The following is a 17,931-nucleotide window of genomic DNA, read 5'->3' as shown; positions in this document are numbered from 1 at the left end:
TACAGATCTTTAATTAAAAATAATACGTGGGAGACAGTTGATGTTCCGCACAATGTGGAAACGCTCGGTACAAAATGGGTCTTCAAGAAGAAAGTTACAGATACAGGCGAAAAAAAAGTATAAAGCGCGATTAGTTGTTCAAGGCTTCAAACAAAAGAAAGGAATAGATTATAACGAAACCTTTTCTCCTGTTGTAAAATATAATTCGATTAGATACCTTTTATCACTAGCCGTTCAAAAGAATTTAAAGATAACGCATCTAGATGTTGAAACAGCCTATTTAAATGCAGATTTAAAAGAAGACATTTATATAGAAGTGCCTGAAATGTTTCGAGGTGGCAATACTGCGAAAGGTCTAAGGCTAAAGAGAGCTATTTATGGTCTTAAGCAAAGCGCTCGTGCGTGGAATGAAAGATTGGACTCCACACTCGAGGACCTCGGTTTTCGAAGACTACAATCAGAACCATGCGTTTACACAAATGTAAAAGATGGGCGAATAATAATTGTTGCAGTTTACGTGGATAACCTTCTAATTTTCTGGGAAGACGAAGAAGATGAGAAGAAAATCAAAAAGGAACTGCGAAAACAATTTGCTATGCGCGACCTTGGACAAGCACAAGAATTTCTCGGAATAAAACTCGAGATAAATAAGAAGAAACGAGAAATCGCGATGCACCAAAGGCGTATATTACACGTATGTTGGAGAAATTCAGGATGTCCGACTGTAAGCCAGCTAAAACTCCATTGGACACAAATAAGAAATGGATGACAGAAACAGTCGATCCCTCGGAAATTGGAGAAGAAGAGGTTTTTCTTTATTTAGAAGCAGTTGGTAGTCTCCTATATTTAAGTCAGATATCACGCCCTGACATCGCGTATACTGTAGGTATAGTAAGTAGTTTTTCTAAGGAACCAAAACGTATACATTGGCAGGCTGTAAAAAGAATTTTTAGATATTTGAAAGGTACGATTAATTTTAGGTTAATATTTAAAAAAACAGCAAACTTAGATATTGTAGATTTCAGCAATGCGGATTGGGCAAACGATACCAAGGATCGGGAATCAATTACGGGTAGCGTATTCTTATCCTCGGGATGTCCGATTGCATGGACTAGTAAGAAACAATCGACAGTCGCATTGTCGACCGTGGAAGCGGAATACATCGCTCTCTCGTATACTTGTCAGGAAGCGATGTGGCTCCAAGAATTTGCTAAAGAATTAACTGGAGAGCCTGAAGGAAAAATGATCGATATCTTCTGTGACAAAAATGGTGCAATTTGTGTCTCAAAGAATAGAGTAACAAGTGCTAGAACAAAACACATAGATACAAGACATCATTTTATTCGTGAAAAATCGAAAAGAAACATATTAATCTTAGTCATTTACAAACGGATGAAATGGTGGCTGACATTTTTACTAAGGCTCTTCCAGCCCCGCGGCATCAATACTTGTTAAACAAATTAGGACGAAGCGAGTAATGTATCGTAGAGTAATTAGAAAAGGAAATGTAAGAATGGTGTGAATGTGAAAAGGAATTCATCAAACGAAATTAATTGTGTTTCAAGGGGGCGTGTTAAAACATATGAAACGCACATTAATTTATGCTGGCGACACCCGCTATATAGAGATTGATACGTCGATACGCGATACTGTCGCGAGTATACCTGCGCACGCACATCTTTTGTTCCGCTCTGTACTTTGCCCGTTACACGCGTTACTCCGAATAAAGCTGTAAAACGTATAACACGTATCTCGGTAATTACTCCGATCTCTCTACCTAATCCCAACAGAACCAATTCATCTTTATCAATTCGATCACTGAGGCATGTGGTGATATTTATCGCAATAAACAGTAGTTAAGGAGAAACCCACATAAACATGTGCATAAACCGGTGAACTTATATAATTTTTTTACAGTTTGTTTCTAAAAGTTGATGCTTCCTAAAATCATGATTATTAAATTGATTATCAATTTAATTACGTGTACTATTTTCGGCTTTAGCTTGAGACTTTTTCAAGACCGACATTACTCGATGCGCAGTTTGCTGAGTTAGAAAAGTATACGCAAAAATATTATTAGGCACAAAGATCCAGCCCGTTGAAGATATATTTTTAAAGACCGTAGAAGATATATTTTTAATATTTGTCAATTTCAATTTAATTTTGATGCTAAGCATCTAAAACTGTAAAGAATTTATTGCAAAAAATATTACCTCAGCCAGGATTCGAATCTGAAACTTCCCTTATTCCGTGAAGGGTGTCGTACTAATTCCCACCACTGAGGCATGTGGTAATATTTATCGCAATAACCTATTATTAAACTAAAGAACACATATTATTTCGCCCGCGTTTTGAAAGGTATAAACGACTAATATGTATATGAAAATAGTACATGTATGAACAAAGAAAAGTCAAGTTTAGACAGCATTGTACTTTTCACGCAAAACGAAGTTTACCCTACCTCACCTTAACCCTGCTTACAGGGCGAAACGAGGTTTATCATTGTACGGTTCAGGTTTTCAACTTTCCACGCGAAAGGAGGTCCATCCCAATCCCCGTCGTAGCCCCTCCCCTGCCTACATGTGTACTGTTACACACATATCAGCAAATTACTTTCTTTAGCACTAACACAAATTGTTATATATTGTTGCGCTCGTCCGCGCGTTCGCTGCACTCACAACACACTCTCACTTGCGAACGCGGCGCGCAATCCCGTTGCCGGGAATAAAGACTCTCTCAATAAGAAAGGAACTCGTTTAATGGGTATTAGCGAATACAACGAAGGGCTCGTGAACACGTCTGTTCGACACGAAGGCCCAGCGAAGAATCTGACAGACGGCATATATCAATAAACAACGCAACAGCTCGTCGTCAAGGCTCGACGTCACGCAGCGCTTCGCGACTGCTTTCGGGCTTCTACCGGGTGTCTCGGCACGGGCGCAACAATATTTTAAATTTTTTTGTTCATAACTTTTTAATAAACAACGACCGCCGGCTAAAACCTTTTGAAAGTCACTCAGGATGATGACCTTGACAACATATGTCAAGGTCAAAGTCATCGGTGAGGTTTGACCTTTCATGCATATTTACCAAATCCCTTTTGTCCCCCCTAATTACATCGTTTTGATTTATTTTTGAATCAAAATTGGCGTAGTATTTATTTTTGAATCAAAATTAAATCAAAGCGATTTAATTAGGAGAGAGGGAGGGGATTTTACTATGCCAACCAGAACTGTGTTGCAAGTCTGATGATTCGTCGGCGCGCAGTTTACTATGGTTGGAAAAATATTGTTTATTAAAAATAAAAATAATTTAACACGAACATTCTGTTACGATTCTTAGCCCTAACTTTATATTTAAATTTTAATCATAGGAGCCTTTTAAATATTATTTAATATTTGTGTTATTTTCATAAACAGTCAAATTCACTTATTATTTATTGTTAAAATCTTTAAAGTGCATTTAAAAGTGTCTTAACTTTTTAAAAGTGAATGATAGAAAAAACTTTCAAATTATTTCTAGAATATTTCATACAATAACTTCCGTATAACATATAATTCCGTAATATAATAATTCTGTTATTTACAGCATATGTATTTTCGACTGCTATTGGTTGTGTTCTTGCAACTTTAACACCACAATTTTTGGATTTAATAAAACCGATAAACCAAAGCAGACCTGTGATACTCTTGTATCCAGCTGAATACTTTGTCGATGTGGATAAAAATTTTACTTATATTTTTATACACATGGTGATAGTACTTATAATCGGTTTGTTGGCATTAATCGCAGCGGATACCATGTTCATTTGTTACACTGAGTATATCAATGGACTGTTTGCTGTTGTTGGGTAAGTATTTTGTCCAAAACATTAAAAGTAAATAACATTCCAGAAAGCAACGTGTCTGCATTGTTGCTGGCATGTTGCCGACAACATAGTACGTGTTGCTATCAGAATTGTGGCAACTGAGTCCGCATTTGTCGGCAAGTTGTTGCCTTCACGATATAACAATTTTGTATAGCAACTTGCCAGCAACTTGTTGGCAACTTGTGCTACGGTCTAAAATCATCTGATTCAAAATTCGAGCTGTTGCTGTCATGTTGCTGTAATAATTCATAGGATCACACAATGCTGTCATATTGTTAGCAACGCGAAATAAATTTGATTCTGCTCTCTTGCCGACAAATTGCTGGCAATACATATATCCAATGTTGCCTGCGTGTTGCTTTAAATATTAAATTACTCAAAATCAATTGAAGCAAATGTACGGCAAGTTGCCAGCATCATAAGCAATCACAGGTTTGCGCAATTTTGCTTAGACACGCTTTGCTATCTGGGATTATATATCTAAAGGCGCGTCCACACCTAAGCACGCTCGGCCCGAGCCAAGCCGAACGCGAGCTGAACCGAATAAGCACGCGCATGCTTTGGTGTGGATGGCATCTTGCTCAAGCATCTATTCGGAAGTATTCGGAAGTGATCCAGACGTTCGGCAGGTAGTGAACATGGCGGACGAAGACTTGGAAGATGCATTTGTCAGTTTATGTAACCTACTATACGAAGATAAGATAAATTCTCTTCAATTTCTTCCTCCGAACACGGCTTACCTTCGAACATTCGCTCTGGCACGTCCACACACATTCATACGAATGGCGAATGCTCGGATCTGATCCACGACTCGCGGATCGGTCTGAGCGCGTTCGGCGAACGGTCTGGACCTGTTCGGCGCGACTCGGATCATCGTCCACACCAGTACGTTCGTTCGTGTTCGGCTTGGCTCGGATCCGAGCGTGCTCAGGTGTGGACGCGCCTTATTATACATTTTGCAAAAATTGCGATAAGTCTTTCCAATATGGTAGCATCCTGAATCAAAACTTTTTCCCTGCTTTTAACATTATTGTTAGTTTAAGAACGTTTAAATTCCAGATAATTATGATAGTGTTATTAATGTTGACTTACTTGCTTTTTGGTATTTATGTAGTATTTAATATGGACAAGAAAGAAAACCTAACAATTATGCTGATTAAATTTACAATAAATGAAATGTTGACTGTGCGATGTCCACGGGCAAGAAAATTAACCATTGTTCCCTTTAAGTCGACAATGCCTCCTTTCTGAGGCGCCAGTAACTAAAATTGTAAATGCTATTAGGTGTGTTCAGCGGAACAAACTGCTCAGTAGCAATCGAACGTGATTGGCTTTTACTTTTAGACACAACAACGTAGCGTGTTGATACTCAACGACACTCAACAGTTGTGTTTGCTGAACGCAGCCATTGTTACTTCTTGTAAGCGCCGCTAACGTATAGCAAAGACACTCGCTCTCAACATATCGCTCCCCCTTTAAGGGAGGACCTTACAAGGGAACCTTTGGAACTGTCCCTCACCGATTTTGATGAGCTTTGAATATGTTTTAGAGTGGCGAAAAATAACAGACACGTATTTTTTTTATCGGCTTCGAAGCATGTTTAGGGGTCAAAACAACCCCTCGAAGAAATTCCATATATTTGATTATGAGTGAATATTTCTGAAACCGTGAGGTATATAAAAAAATGTTTTAGACAAGAAAGTTACGGTATTAAGTGATCTCTGTAATTGTATATTTAGATTTTTTAAAATGTCATATTTTTTTCAATATACCCGTACTCTTTAATATGTTATTTTTGAAAATTCCGAAAGGATCCCGCACCATTCTTATGGGAAAATGTCTTTCTGCGCATTTAGCTAATTTTTGGATATGTTGTAGTTCTCGTCACTCTGAACAAATGTCTCAATGAGCACAACTTGATCCTATGAGCCGTTTCCGTGGTATAAGCCCTGGAAGGTCCAGATTTGACATGTAAAGGTATAGGCTCGACTCGGTATATATGATCTTCGGCCTAGTGTGTGTGTGTGTGTGTGTGTGTGTGTGTGTGTGTGTGTGTGTGTGTGTGTGTGTGCGCGCGTGCGTGCGTGCGTGCGTGCGTGCATGCGTGCGTGCGTGCGTGCATGCGTGCGTGCGTGCGTGCGTGTGCGTGTGTGTAGGTGTGTGTGTGTGTGTGTGTGTGTGTGTGTGTGTGTGTGTGTGTGTGTGTGTGTGTGTGTGTGTGTGTGTGTGTGTGTGTGTGTGTGTGTGTGTGTGTGTGTGTGTGTGTGTGTGTGTGTGTGTGTGTGTGTGGGTGCGCAGAATTGCGTAGGTTTATATATGCGAACGTGAGTTCCGTGCCATATTAACGTATAGTAATGCGTCACGCTCTTCTCACTGTATTTATTACAGTATACTTATAGATTCTGTTTACTATAGAATATTCTCATTTGCGACAATGACAAACCTACCTAAGTCACATAAATTGTCGGATAATATGTTCGAAAGAAGAGTAATATTAAAAGCTAATATAAAACTTTTGTAATCAGCATTATTCTATAGTGAACAGAATCTATAAGTATACTGTAATAAATAGACGTTTTCGTAGTAAAGAGAATCTACCATTGATAATATTACAATGTATTTACTCGTACATATATTACCTTAAATATATAACGGAAATTTCTTTATTTTTTCATAAGCTTTCTTCCCTATCCTCCACCCCTCCCATCCCTAAGTTAAATGAAAATATAGGACTAATTTCTCAGATAATTTTAAGATCATTGTAAACATTATACTGAATGCAGGTGTGCGTTAGCGCGTGTAAAAATAAATATTTAAATTTAAAAAACAAAAACTTAATGCCAAAATATAATATTTTTTCTTTTTGCTCCAACAACTATTAAATAACCGTAAAATGTTAATGTGATATGTGTAAACTTAATTCTTAACCTAGTTCTCAACTAGAGAACAATATACTGATTAATCAGTGATTGAATTAGTGACTGATTATTAATTTTAAAAATCGAAAATTAATCAATTCATTAAATTAATCGATTAGATTAATCATGATTTAATAAATCGTAGATAATTATATACAACGATTAAACGTTAATCGATTATTTTGTTTTGATTAATTCTGCACTGATTAACGATTAATATCATTAATCAATTAAATTAGTTACGATTACATGTATAATGATTGATTAATTTCGATTAGTGATTAATGGATTACTTTAGTCAACTAAAATTTTAATCGATTAATGCCCAACACTGTCAGGGTATATATTAATTAATAATATAATATCAGGGTATGTTTGGCGCTCGCCTCTGTATATAGTAGATGTTAGTTTCATTAGTATATTTCATTAGTCATTAGTATTATTCGCGTTAATATTCTCATTCGGTAGTCATTTCGCGTATTTGCCATTGGGCTTTACCATGAGCTGCCAATGCTCTTTACTCGGTACATTACCGATAAATCAATATTTTCGATGACTCGCGCGAAACGTCGGCAGATCGCAATCGGATCGTGTTATCGATATTTCCGCGACTCACTAATCGGTGCTGCCATCGTACACCCTACGAGGGCACCCGTCATGAAAGGGAAGAGCAAGTACTCGCTCGCGACACGAATTGCAGGACTTGCTCGGCATACATCAAAACGAAGACTCGGGGTGCACACCTCTACACGTGCACACTCAAACCTCCGGAGGCCATATATAGTGCTCGCTCCTCCGGGAGTGCGATCTCTGCCTGATCTTGCCTGCTTGTGTTCGTCTGCCTTGCCTGCTTTGCCTGCTTGCGTCTGCTTTGCCTGCTTGCGCCTGCCTTTACGAGCTTCGCCTAGAGAAGGACGAATCCCTTCAGGAGACGACGGCCGACCGAATGTTGAGTCGCTATTTTGCTTTAATTTGCATTGAGGAGACGCAAACACTCCTCTGGTCCTTCGAGTCACTTCTTAGCAATTTAGCAAATGAGGGGACGTACACACACCCCCTTTCAAAGTATATATAAATTAATAATATAATATCAGGGTATATGTATGTAATGATTTATTGCATATCCCCGTAGGGTTTACACTCTAGTATCATTTGGCGTTTTTCAGGGACGTATCCAACCCTTTACAAAATCTCACCCCCATAAACCTGGCCATTGAGCGACCTCACACTTATTTCCCCATCCTCCCCCTTCTTCCTTCGCCCCTGTTTGTCTCCTTTCGCATCCTCCGATTCTACGTCCCTCTGCCTCCCTCCTTCCTGTCTCGGCTCTTCCCTTTTTTCCTACTGCCTTTTCTTCTTGTCCTCTTTTTCCTCGTCCGAGTCCATCAGGAGCTTCTCCTCCATCCCTCTCGAGATCTCGTCCTCCTCAGACAACCCTGCACTCCTGCCTTCTTCCATTCTCTTTTCTAATCTCCTTTCTTTCTCCTCTCTCTCTCTTTCCCTCGTCTCCACCGACTTATCCTCATCTATTTTCACCTTTAACCTGTTCCCTGCTTTTCTCCTTGCCTCCAAAACCCTCCGCTTCTCCTCCTCATTTCCCAACTTTACTAGTATCGTCATCCAGTCCCCTCTCTGTCCTACCACACTTACCTCTCTTACCTCCGCCTTCACCTTCAGACCTTCCGCAAAAAGCTCCTTCACTTTCATCCAATTTGATTCCTTGCCTTCCCACCTCTCCTTCTCGATCCTTATTATTACATTTTTCCTTCTCTTTTCGTCGTCGCTTCTTTCGTCCTCCCCTGCCCACCATTTCCTCTTCCCAGACTTACCTTTACTCTCCTCGCTATCATCCCTCTTCCTTTTGCCCCCGCTTTGCTCCATTCTTTCCACCTTTCTATTCAGTCTCCTTACCTCCTCCTTCAGCTCCTCTATCTCCTCATCTTTCCTTTTACCGTCCTCTTTCACCTCCTTTAACATCTTCCTTACCTTCTCTTCCACAACCTCTTCCACCGCCTCCTTCTCTATTATAATTCTCCCTTTGCATTCCATCTTAGTTATCTGTAACATGTATATTAGTATATTACTTTATCTACCTCTGTCACTCCTTTTACCAACAACCCCTGTATCTACCGTTTGCCGTCTGCCTACAATCTATCCATCTATCTATCTATGCCTGCCTCTGCCTACCTCACTGCCGTAATTCTTCACCGTCTAACCTCTTTCCTTATCTCCTTTCTTCGTTCCTCCTCTGTCCGCTTTTCTGCTACTCCGCTTCTAACCCACTTTCACCTCCTCCTTCACTTCTATCTTTACCTCCTGTCCTTCCGGAACAATTCTCTCAGTTATCTCCGCTTACTTTCTCCTACCATTCGCTTCAATTCTCACTACTCATCCGCTTTACTGCCACCACGTGCCTTTCTTTCCTACTCACCTCTCTTTATCGATCCCTTCCTTCGATCTCTCGATCTCACCACTTGTCCGTCGATACCCATTGCGAGGCGCGCGTTGCGTATCCGCCTTACTCCTTCCTGCTGCTCTCGCCTCTCGCGCCATCCCCTCCGCCGCCGGGTCCTGCCAACCTGTCCCTTTTCACGACCTCTCCGTCGGTACTTCGATTTTCCACCTTACCGATTTTTCTATACCCCAATATCAGGGTATATATTAATTAATAATATAATATCAGAGAAAGTTACGTTTGAAAAGTAACTTGTTACCGTAATTTGTTACTCATTGAAAAAGTAACTCATCGTTACCGTATATAACTCGTTATTCTTATTGAGAAAAGTAACTCGTTACCGTTACTTGTTACTCTTTGAAAAAGTAACTCAACGTTACCGTATATAACTCGTTATTCTTATTGAAAGAAGTAACTTGTTACCGTTACTCGTTACTCATTGAAAGAAGTAACTTGTTACCGTTACTCGTTACTCATTGAAAGAAGTAACTCATCGTTACCGTAACTCGTTATTCTCGTTGAAAAGAGTAACTCGTTACTGTTACTCGTTACCTATTGGAAAAAGTAACTTATTATCGTTATTGTTATTTAAGAAGTAATGAGTCGTTACAAGTTTCGTAAAATTTGACGTAGAACTACGTCTTTGTCAACAGTAAGTAGGGGTAAAATATAGGGAGCACAGATGCAACGAAAACATGTCACACTTTGAACGTTTATATCTTCGAAACTAATAATCGTAGAGTAATGATTAATACGTCATTAGATAGCTTATATAGTCTTATTTCTTCTTGAAAGTCTCAAAAAGTTTCCTAAATGAGGAAGCCAAACAATTATATTTTAATTCTGTACACTTTATACATGTTTTTATATTTACATTAAACAGATAGAGACAGAATAATTGGATTACATGAAAAAAAAGCTCATAAAAGAATCAAAGAATTTTCTGAGATATTTTAAATTTTGTCAATGGTATTCTTTTAATATAAAATATAGGTAAAATTGTGTACATGGAGGGGGTCACCTTGGATGACCTTGATATTTTAGAATGTTTCAAGGTCATCCTCCTGAGTGAGCTTCAGAAGGTTTCAGCCCGCGTTTGTTGTTTATTCAGAAGTTATTAACAAAAAAAATGTGAGAAATGTAGCAGTTATTTTGAGTATTAAAAGGCATAAATAACTAATATATATGTGGAAATAGTACATGTATGAACAAAGGAAAGTCTTTTAAAGCAGTGAATGGAAATTTTAAAGCAGTGGAAAGCCCACGCATGTACTTTGAAGATACATTATGTGTCTAGTTTAACAATAGTGGAACTACCCGCAGGGGGCGGTACCTACTGCCTCCACGCATACACTTTTCACGCGAGACGAGTTGTCACATGGGTTCGTGTCGTGCTTTACGAGCTCGTTTAAGTAGAGGTGGTATTAAACAAGATAAGTTAGTCGATCATCTGTGTGAATATTTGTGGCGATATACAATAAAAAGAATTGGAGGAGACCCATTTTATGTATTACTAGATGACATAAAATATGTGTATTCAGGAAATTAATAGAGAATATATAATATGTTTCATTATGTATATATATATAAACGAGTTCGTAAAACACGCCACGAACCCATGTGACAACTGGTACAATAATTTCGCAGAAAACATGTAGACTCGTGAATGGAGGAGCCGAAAACAACGATTTGCTGCTATAAATAACTTTTCTTTGTTCATGCATGTACTATTTCGACATATATATTAGTCATTTATGCCTTTTAATACTCAAAATAACTGCTACATTTCTCAAATTTGTTTTGTTAATAACTTCTGAATAAACAACGAGCGCAGGCTAAAACCTTCTGAAGGTCACTCAGGAGAGTGACCTTGACAACATACTAAAATATCAAAGTCATCCAAGGTGACCCGCTCCATGTACACAATTACCAAAATATGAAATATTTCATAACGTATTGACTTTTCGATGACTTTACCTCGATACTTTTATACATAGAATAATGAAAGGAATCAATTGTTCTAAAAAGAAAACAGAAAACATTATTTTAAAAACTTTGATTGCATTTTGTAGACGCATTCAATTTGCAAATTGCAAATATAAAAATTAATATTATTATTCGATTCCTTTCACCATTCTGTGTATAAAAGTATGAAGGTAAAGTCATCGAAAAGTGAATACTTTACGAGATATTTCATATTTTATATTAAAAATATTATGATATTGTTTTGTGAGGGTGAATAATGTTAGGAACACTATTTGACTATTTTACAATGGTTTTACTGCGATAACTATTTCTTTACAAAATTCCGCGTGCGTGTGGCTGCCGCCATGTCTAATAACTCTCTGCCTCCTCCTTGCGCGGCCGGCGCCTCGATAGCTCTCGCAGCGCTATCTCTGAGCTTCCATTAGAACTTTTATTCTCACAACCATGAACATTCCGCCTCCCTTGAAATAACCTTTTTTCAACATGTAAGTCAATCTAAAAATTCGCCAGGGAGTCAGCCTTAAATTCACAACCCTTTTAAAGTCAGATAGCAAATTATATTGTCGTTGAATACTCTGAAAATAGACGAGTTAATTATACAAGTCTTAAACTATAGATAAACCTAAAGATAACTAAACCTAAAAACCTAAAATCGGAGCAAAGAAAATATTATTTCGCTGAAACAAAACGCTATTGACTTATAATGCAATTTTTCCGAACAAAAATAAATTAAGCTGGCCATTTCGGCTAACTAAAAAAGGAACGATCTTACATTCTTTACCCGAATGGTGATAATCATAGTGCGATTTAGCACAAGACGTTCCGTAGATATAATTAATCCAGCGATAATCCATCCTGGGGAATCGGACATAAATTTCGGACGGATCGCTTAAAAGTGCCGCTATGAGTCCGCACCGTTACAACTCGTACAATATTATCTGGTCCAGGGTAGAGTTCGACAACTCTCCCAAGCATCCACCTTAGAGGAGATAAGTGATTCTCCTTGAGCAATACTAAGGTATTAAGCGTGATGTTGTCTCCTTCTTTGGTCCATTTGCCTCGTTTCTGTAGTTCTTGTAGATACTCCGTTTGCCATCGAAGCCAAAATTTTTGACGAAGCTTTTGCAAATGTTGCCATCTTGATAGTTTATTATCTGGAGTCTCGGTCCAATCTTGCTGAACGGGCTGTGTTAGAGAATCGCCAATAAGGAAATGGGAAGGAGTGAGGACTGACAGATCCGCTGGATCACTCGACAGAGGGGTCAGGGGTCTGGAATTTAGAATGGCTTCTATTTTAGTAAAAAGCGTGTTATATTCTTCGTAAGTAAGTGTTAAGCCTTGCGTCAGTGTGTAGAGATGACGCTTCAAAGCTTTCACTGCCGCCTCCCATAAACCACCGAAATTTGGAGTTCGGGGCGGAATGAAATTCCATTTTATACATTGTCTCGCGAGATATGTCTCTATCTCGACCTTTTCTTTCTCTAGAAACTCGTAGATTTCTTTCAGCTCCCGAGCCGCACCAACAAAATTCGTTGCGTTGTCGGAAAAGAGCTGTGAACAGATCCCTCTTCGCGCGGTGAATCTTCGTAAAGCTGCGATGAACGCTTCAGTAGTGAGATCGGTCACTAATTCTAGATGCACGGCTTTTGTACTAAAACACGTGAATACTGCTACGTAGCCCTTGGATACGTGAACTCTTCCACGCCGTCGGCTTTCTCGGATTTGGAGGGGACCGGCATAGTCTACGCCGGTAGTCACAAACAGGCGAGAAAATCCGCTAACTCGCTCAGCTGGTAGATCTCCCATTTTTACTTCAGAGAACGTCGGTCTGAAACGATAACAAGGCAGACAAGCCTTTATTACCTTTCGAGCCTCTCTTAAACCGCTTAACGGCCAGAACCTGTATAGTACAGCACTCAATGACTGAGTAGGTAGACAGTGGTGTAAACGTATGTGTTCACTCTTCATTATCAAATTTGTAACGAAATGCTTAGCGGGTAGAATAATCTGATGCTTTTGATCTTCGGACATAGCTGCATGTCGGAGCCTACCGCCAATGCGAATCAATCCTTCTTTGTCTAGAAAGGGGTCTAATGGTCTCAATTTACTTTTGCGATGTACTTTTTGACCGTTTTCTAAGTCTTGAACCTCTTGCAAGAATGCTTCTCGTTGCACTATTTTTGCTATGATTTTTTCGGCATTTCTTAGTTCTTCCACAGCGACAGGGCGATTTCTTGGACCTGCTTGACTGCTGCTTCTCCATCGAAAACAGTAAGCGATAACTCTTTGCAGTTTGCTATAAGAAGAGAATCTCTCGAGAATCTTCTCTGCTGTAGTTGTCACCAATGGTACAGTTACTGGTTTCATCTCTGGTAGTGCCGTATCAGGTGTCTTCATGTTCTTTGGCCACTGATTTTCTTCTGTCAACCACTGAGGCCCATGCCACCACAGCTTATCTTCGATTAATCGGTCTATTTCAATTCCTCGCGACAGCATATCTGCCGGATTATCTTCAGAGGGCACGTGGTACCATTTTATATTCTTCGTTAGCAGTTGGATTTTAGATATGCGATTAGCCACGAATGTTTTTAACACGTTGGGTAAAGTATTGATCCAACCGAGGACTATGGTATTGTCGCTCCATAGTCGCACATTACGGATACGAGCGCCGTAAGCCTTCTCTGTAGTATGATAAAGATCAGATAATAATAGCGCAGCTTCTAGCTCCAAACGTGGCAGAGTTATAGTTTTTAACGGAGCTACTTTGGACTTCGCGCAGATGAGATGAGATTGGACTTTTCCCGATTTGTCTATGCTCACAGCGTACAAACAAGCACCGTAGGCCTTTTCAGACGCGTCTCCAAAACCAAAAATATCGAACTTCTCTTGTGAATTAGCAGGTATGACGTTTCTCGGTATGCGTAATTCATTAACTCTTGGCAAGGAAGTGTAGTACTTTTCCCAAGTCGATAGAAACTCCGGCGGAAGAGTTTGATCCCAACCAATTTCAAGCAGCCATAATCGTTGCATGATGCACTTGCCGTTAATGAGTAGCGGCGCTATCAATCCCAGCGGATCGAATACTTGCGAGATCTTCGAGAGTAAAGTGCGCTTCGTTGTGACCTTTGCCTCTTCGATCTCTACCTTATATTGCAGGCAGTCTTCTGCCGCATTCCAGAGCAAGCCTACAGTTTTTTGGGCTCCTTCCTTGTCCAACACCAGCAGCTTATCAGTTTTACATGCCTCACTGAGATGTTGCAGTATTCTCGAATCATTAGCTCTCCATTTTCGAAGATAGAATTGTCCTCGTGCTAGTAACTCGGACAGTTGTCTCTGCATCTCGATTGCTTCTTCCAATGTGTCAGCTCCTGTTTGGACATCGTCCATGTAGGTTTCTTCTTCCAATGCTTTTGCCGCGAGTGGCAAATCTTTTGCTTCTGCAGCTAACTGCCTCAGACAGCTAATGGCTAGAAAAACCGCACCTGCCTGTCCGTAGGTCACAGTGTTTAGCTCACATAACATAACGCGTACACTCGGACTTCTTCTCCATAGTATGCGCTGAAATATACGATCTGGCTTGGCCACCAAAATCTGCCTGTACATCATGGCCACGTCCGCCGTCATTACGTACACATAGATTCTGAATCGCAGGATTATGTAGACTAAATCCTGTTGCAAGTTCGGTCCCGGAATGAGCTTGTCATTCAGTGATGTTCCGAGTGTTGTCTTGGCAGACGCATCGAAAACAACACGCAATTTGGTAGTGACACTGTCTGGTCGTATCACCGCCTGGTGAGGAAGTACGTAACCTTCCGATCCTTGAATTTCTTCATCCGCTAATACGGACATGTGACCTTGCTTTAGATAGTCATCCATAAATTTGACATACTCCTTCTGAAATTCTGGATCCTTTAAGAATCTTCGTTCGAGCGACAATAACCGTCGATATGCCTGCTCCTTCGAATCTCCTAGAATGACATCCGATCGCTGCGGTAGTCGCACAACGAATCGACCGTCTGGCTCTCGCTTGACTGTATTCACAAAGTATTCCTCGCAATACTTTTCTTCTTCGGTGTATTGAGGGATTTCCGGAAACTTTTCCTGCTTCCAAAATCGTTCGATTTGTCTGTTCAGCACATCATTCGTGATCGATAAATGCGCCATTGCTGATTTCGATTGCTTTCCAGGTATTTCACCTCCGATTATCCAACCTAAGCGCGTATTTTGTAGAGCTGGTTGTCCAGGAACTTGATTCCTCGGGTTGCCGATGAGGATCTTCCAATAGAGTCCTGCTCCTACTAGTAGATTTATTTGACCAGGTTTGTCAAACACTGGGTCTGCTAAACGTATGCTCTTTGGCATTGCTATCTGCGTTACGTCGATTCGACTTTGTGGCAACTGCTCCGTAATGTTTGGCAGTATCAAGCATTCAAGATTCGTCGAGAATTCCTCTTGAAGTGATTCTATTCGAACTGTGACTACCTTGCTGGCATTTGTCTTTGCTAGATTTATACCGCTGATGGGTCGATGTTCCGTTTTATGCCTCAATTTTAGCTGTCTCGCAAAACTTTCCGTTATCAGGTTCGACTGCGACCCTGGATCCAACAGTACTCGACATATCTGAGGATTTCCGTCCATGTCGTAAGCATGCACCCGTGCCGTTGAAAGAATAATGCTCGATGTCGGCTTATGGACGCAATGAATATTCGTTATGTATTCTTCGTCTTCGACCTTCTTTGATGATCTTGACTTTTCAATGGATTTATCTGCACAGTACGTGACCACTGCCGTTGTGTCCGGTTCGCTTTCTGCTTTCGTCTGCGACTCTGTATCTCTGTGCAACAAAGTGTTATGACGCATAGAGCACTTCTTACATGAAGTCGATTTGCAATCTCTTGCAATATGCCCTTCTCCGAGACAATTAATACATAGCCTTTTGCTAACGATTTCCTTCTTTCTGTCGACCGGCGATAGTTTTTGCAACTCTTCACATTTGTAGATTGAGTGAGTTCCCTTGCAGTACTTACATTCCTGCGCCGTGACAGCTAGTGTGACCCTTTTATCACTTTTCTTCTTCTCCGACGATTTCGTAGTAGCTGACTTCTCTTTCTCTTGGTTGAGAACCCTTAGAGTGTTGCACCGATCCGTGAGAAATTTGAGAAATTCCTCTATTCTGGGCATGTTTGCCGCATTCCGATCTTTTATTACGTTTTGCCAATCTCTCTGTTCCACGAAATCAAGCTTCTTCTTCGCTAAATGGAGTATTATCGTTTCCCATTGATTTACTGGCTGACCAAGTGCTTCCAGCGACGTCATGTGTGTTCGTATGTGCCAAACGAACTGTCTGATTGAATCTGCTTTATTTTCCTTGGAGATAACAGGGAAATTTAAGAGCTCGTCGAGATGTGCTTCGATTATGATTATTTTGTTGTCATATGTATCCTTTAAAAGCCTCCATGCATGCTCGTAATTCTCGTTCGAGATCTTGTATCCTTTTATTACTTTTAGTGCTTCGCCTTTGAGTACACCGACCAAATACTGGTGCTTTTGCATCGGGGTGAGATCTCGCTCTTCATGAATCGTCGTTTCAAAGCCATCTTTGAAGAACATCCATTTCGTAAACTCGCCGCTAAACTCTGGGAGTTTTATTTCGGGTAGCTTCGGCCTTTGCCTCGGCATTTCTTGAACGATTGGTCCGATAGGCGGTCCATTTGCCATATCCTGCGCGGCGTTTAGACCCTGCCGGTTTTGCCTTCGATCTTGATCGATAATTGCCTGAGCTTTTCCTGCTGCTTTATAATAGCTCGCCTCGAACACTTCTCTTTCCGCTTCGCCGTCCAACATATGCTGCGCGAGTACTTCCTCGTCTTCTATCGACAATACTTCAATTTCTGTTTGTATTTCTTCGAAAGCTGTCCAACAGTCTTCGAGCTTTGCTAGCCTGATTTGCGCATCTGCTGCCAATTTTTCTTCCGGTGACTCGAAATATGTCAGCACACAAGTGATTTTTCCTTTTATCGTAGCACGCTTTGCTTTTAACTGCTTGTACTCTGCCATTTTGTATGCGAAAAATAACAAGAATACCTGAGGACAAGGAAAGGATTATTAGCGATTCACTTACCCAATATCTAGCCACACGTTGCGTTCATTTTTGCAAGTGGCTGTGCACGAATCTTAATTCGAGCATGCAATACTTCCCTTTGTTTATGAGAGAGACGCTGTGTGCCGTCTCGAGCGTGAGAGAGAGAGACGCTGTGTACGTCCCGCGCACTAGTAGTAGAGAGAGACGCTGTGCCGTCTCGAGCGTGAGAGAGAGAGACGCTGTGTACGCCTCGCGCACTAGTAGTAGAGAGAGACGCTGTGCCGTCCCGAGCGTGAGAGAGAGAGACGCTGCGTACGTCTCAACCGTTGAGAGAGACGCTGTATGCCGCCTCGACCTTGAGAGAGACGCTGCGCGCCTTCCTGGTTGCGCGAGAGGCGCCGTGCGCCGTCTCGATTGCGCGAGGCGCCGCCCGTGCACCGTCTCGATTGCGCGAGGCGCCGCGCCGTGCGCCGTCTCGATTGCGCGAGGCGCCGTGCGCCGTTCCGATTTATGAAAGGCGCCGTACGCCGATCCGATTACGTGAGGGACGCCGTGCGCCGCCTCGATGCGTGAAAGACGCTGTGCGTCGTTACCTTCTTGAAAGAGAGGCTGTGCGTCTTCC

The 17,931-nt window shown here is 40.9% G+C and overlaps 1 protein-coding gene across 1 annotated transcript; it reads right to left on the bottom strand.

Moving 5' to 3' along the window:
* Positions 1-12,061: 12,061 nt before the first annotated feature.
* Positions 12,062-17,284, bottom strand: LOC139779775 (uncharacterized). Its single transcript, XM_071718250.1, has one exon. The coding sequence runs from the start codon at positions 17,282-17,284 to the stop codon at positions 12,062-12,064; it is 5,223 nt and encodes a 1,740-aa protein (XP_071574351.1).
* Between the last annotated feature and the right edge of the window lie 647 nt (positions 17,285-17,931).

Source organism: Temnothorax nylanderi, unplaced genomic scaffold, assembly GCF_030848795.1.
Source record: "Temnothorax nylanderi isolate EJ_2023f unplaced genomic scaffold, tnyl_v1.0 TNYL_tig0241_pilon, whole genome shotgun sequence".
Classification (NCBI taxonomy): domain Eukaryota; kingdom Metazoa; phylum Arthropoda; class Insecta; order Hymenoptera; family Formicidae; genus Temnothorax; species Temnothorax nylanderi.
The sequence above is the reverse complement of the archived record's forward strand: the minus strand, read 5'-3'. Positions and strand labels throughout refer to the sequence as shown.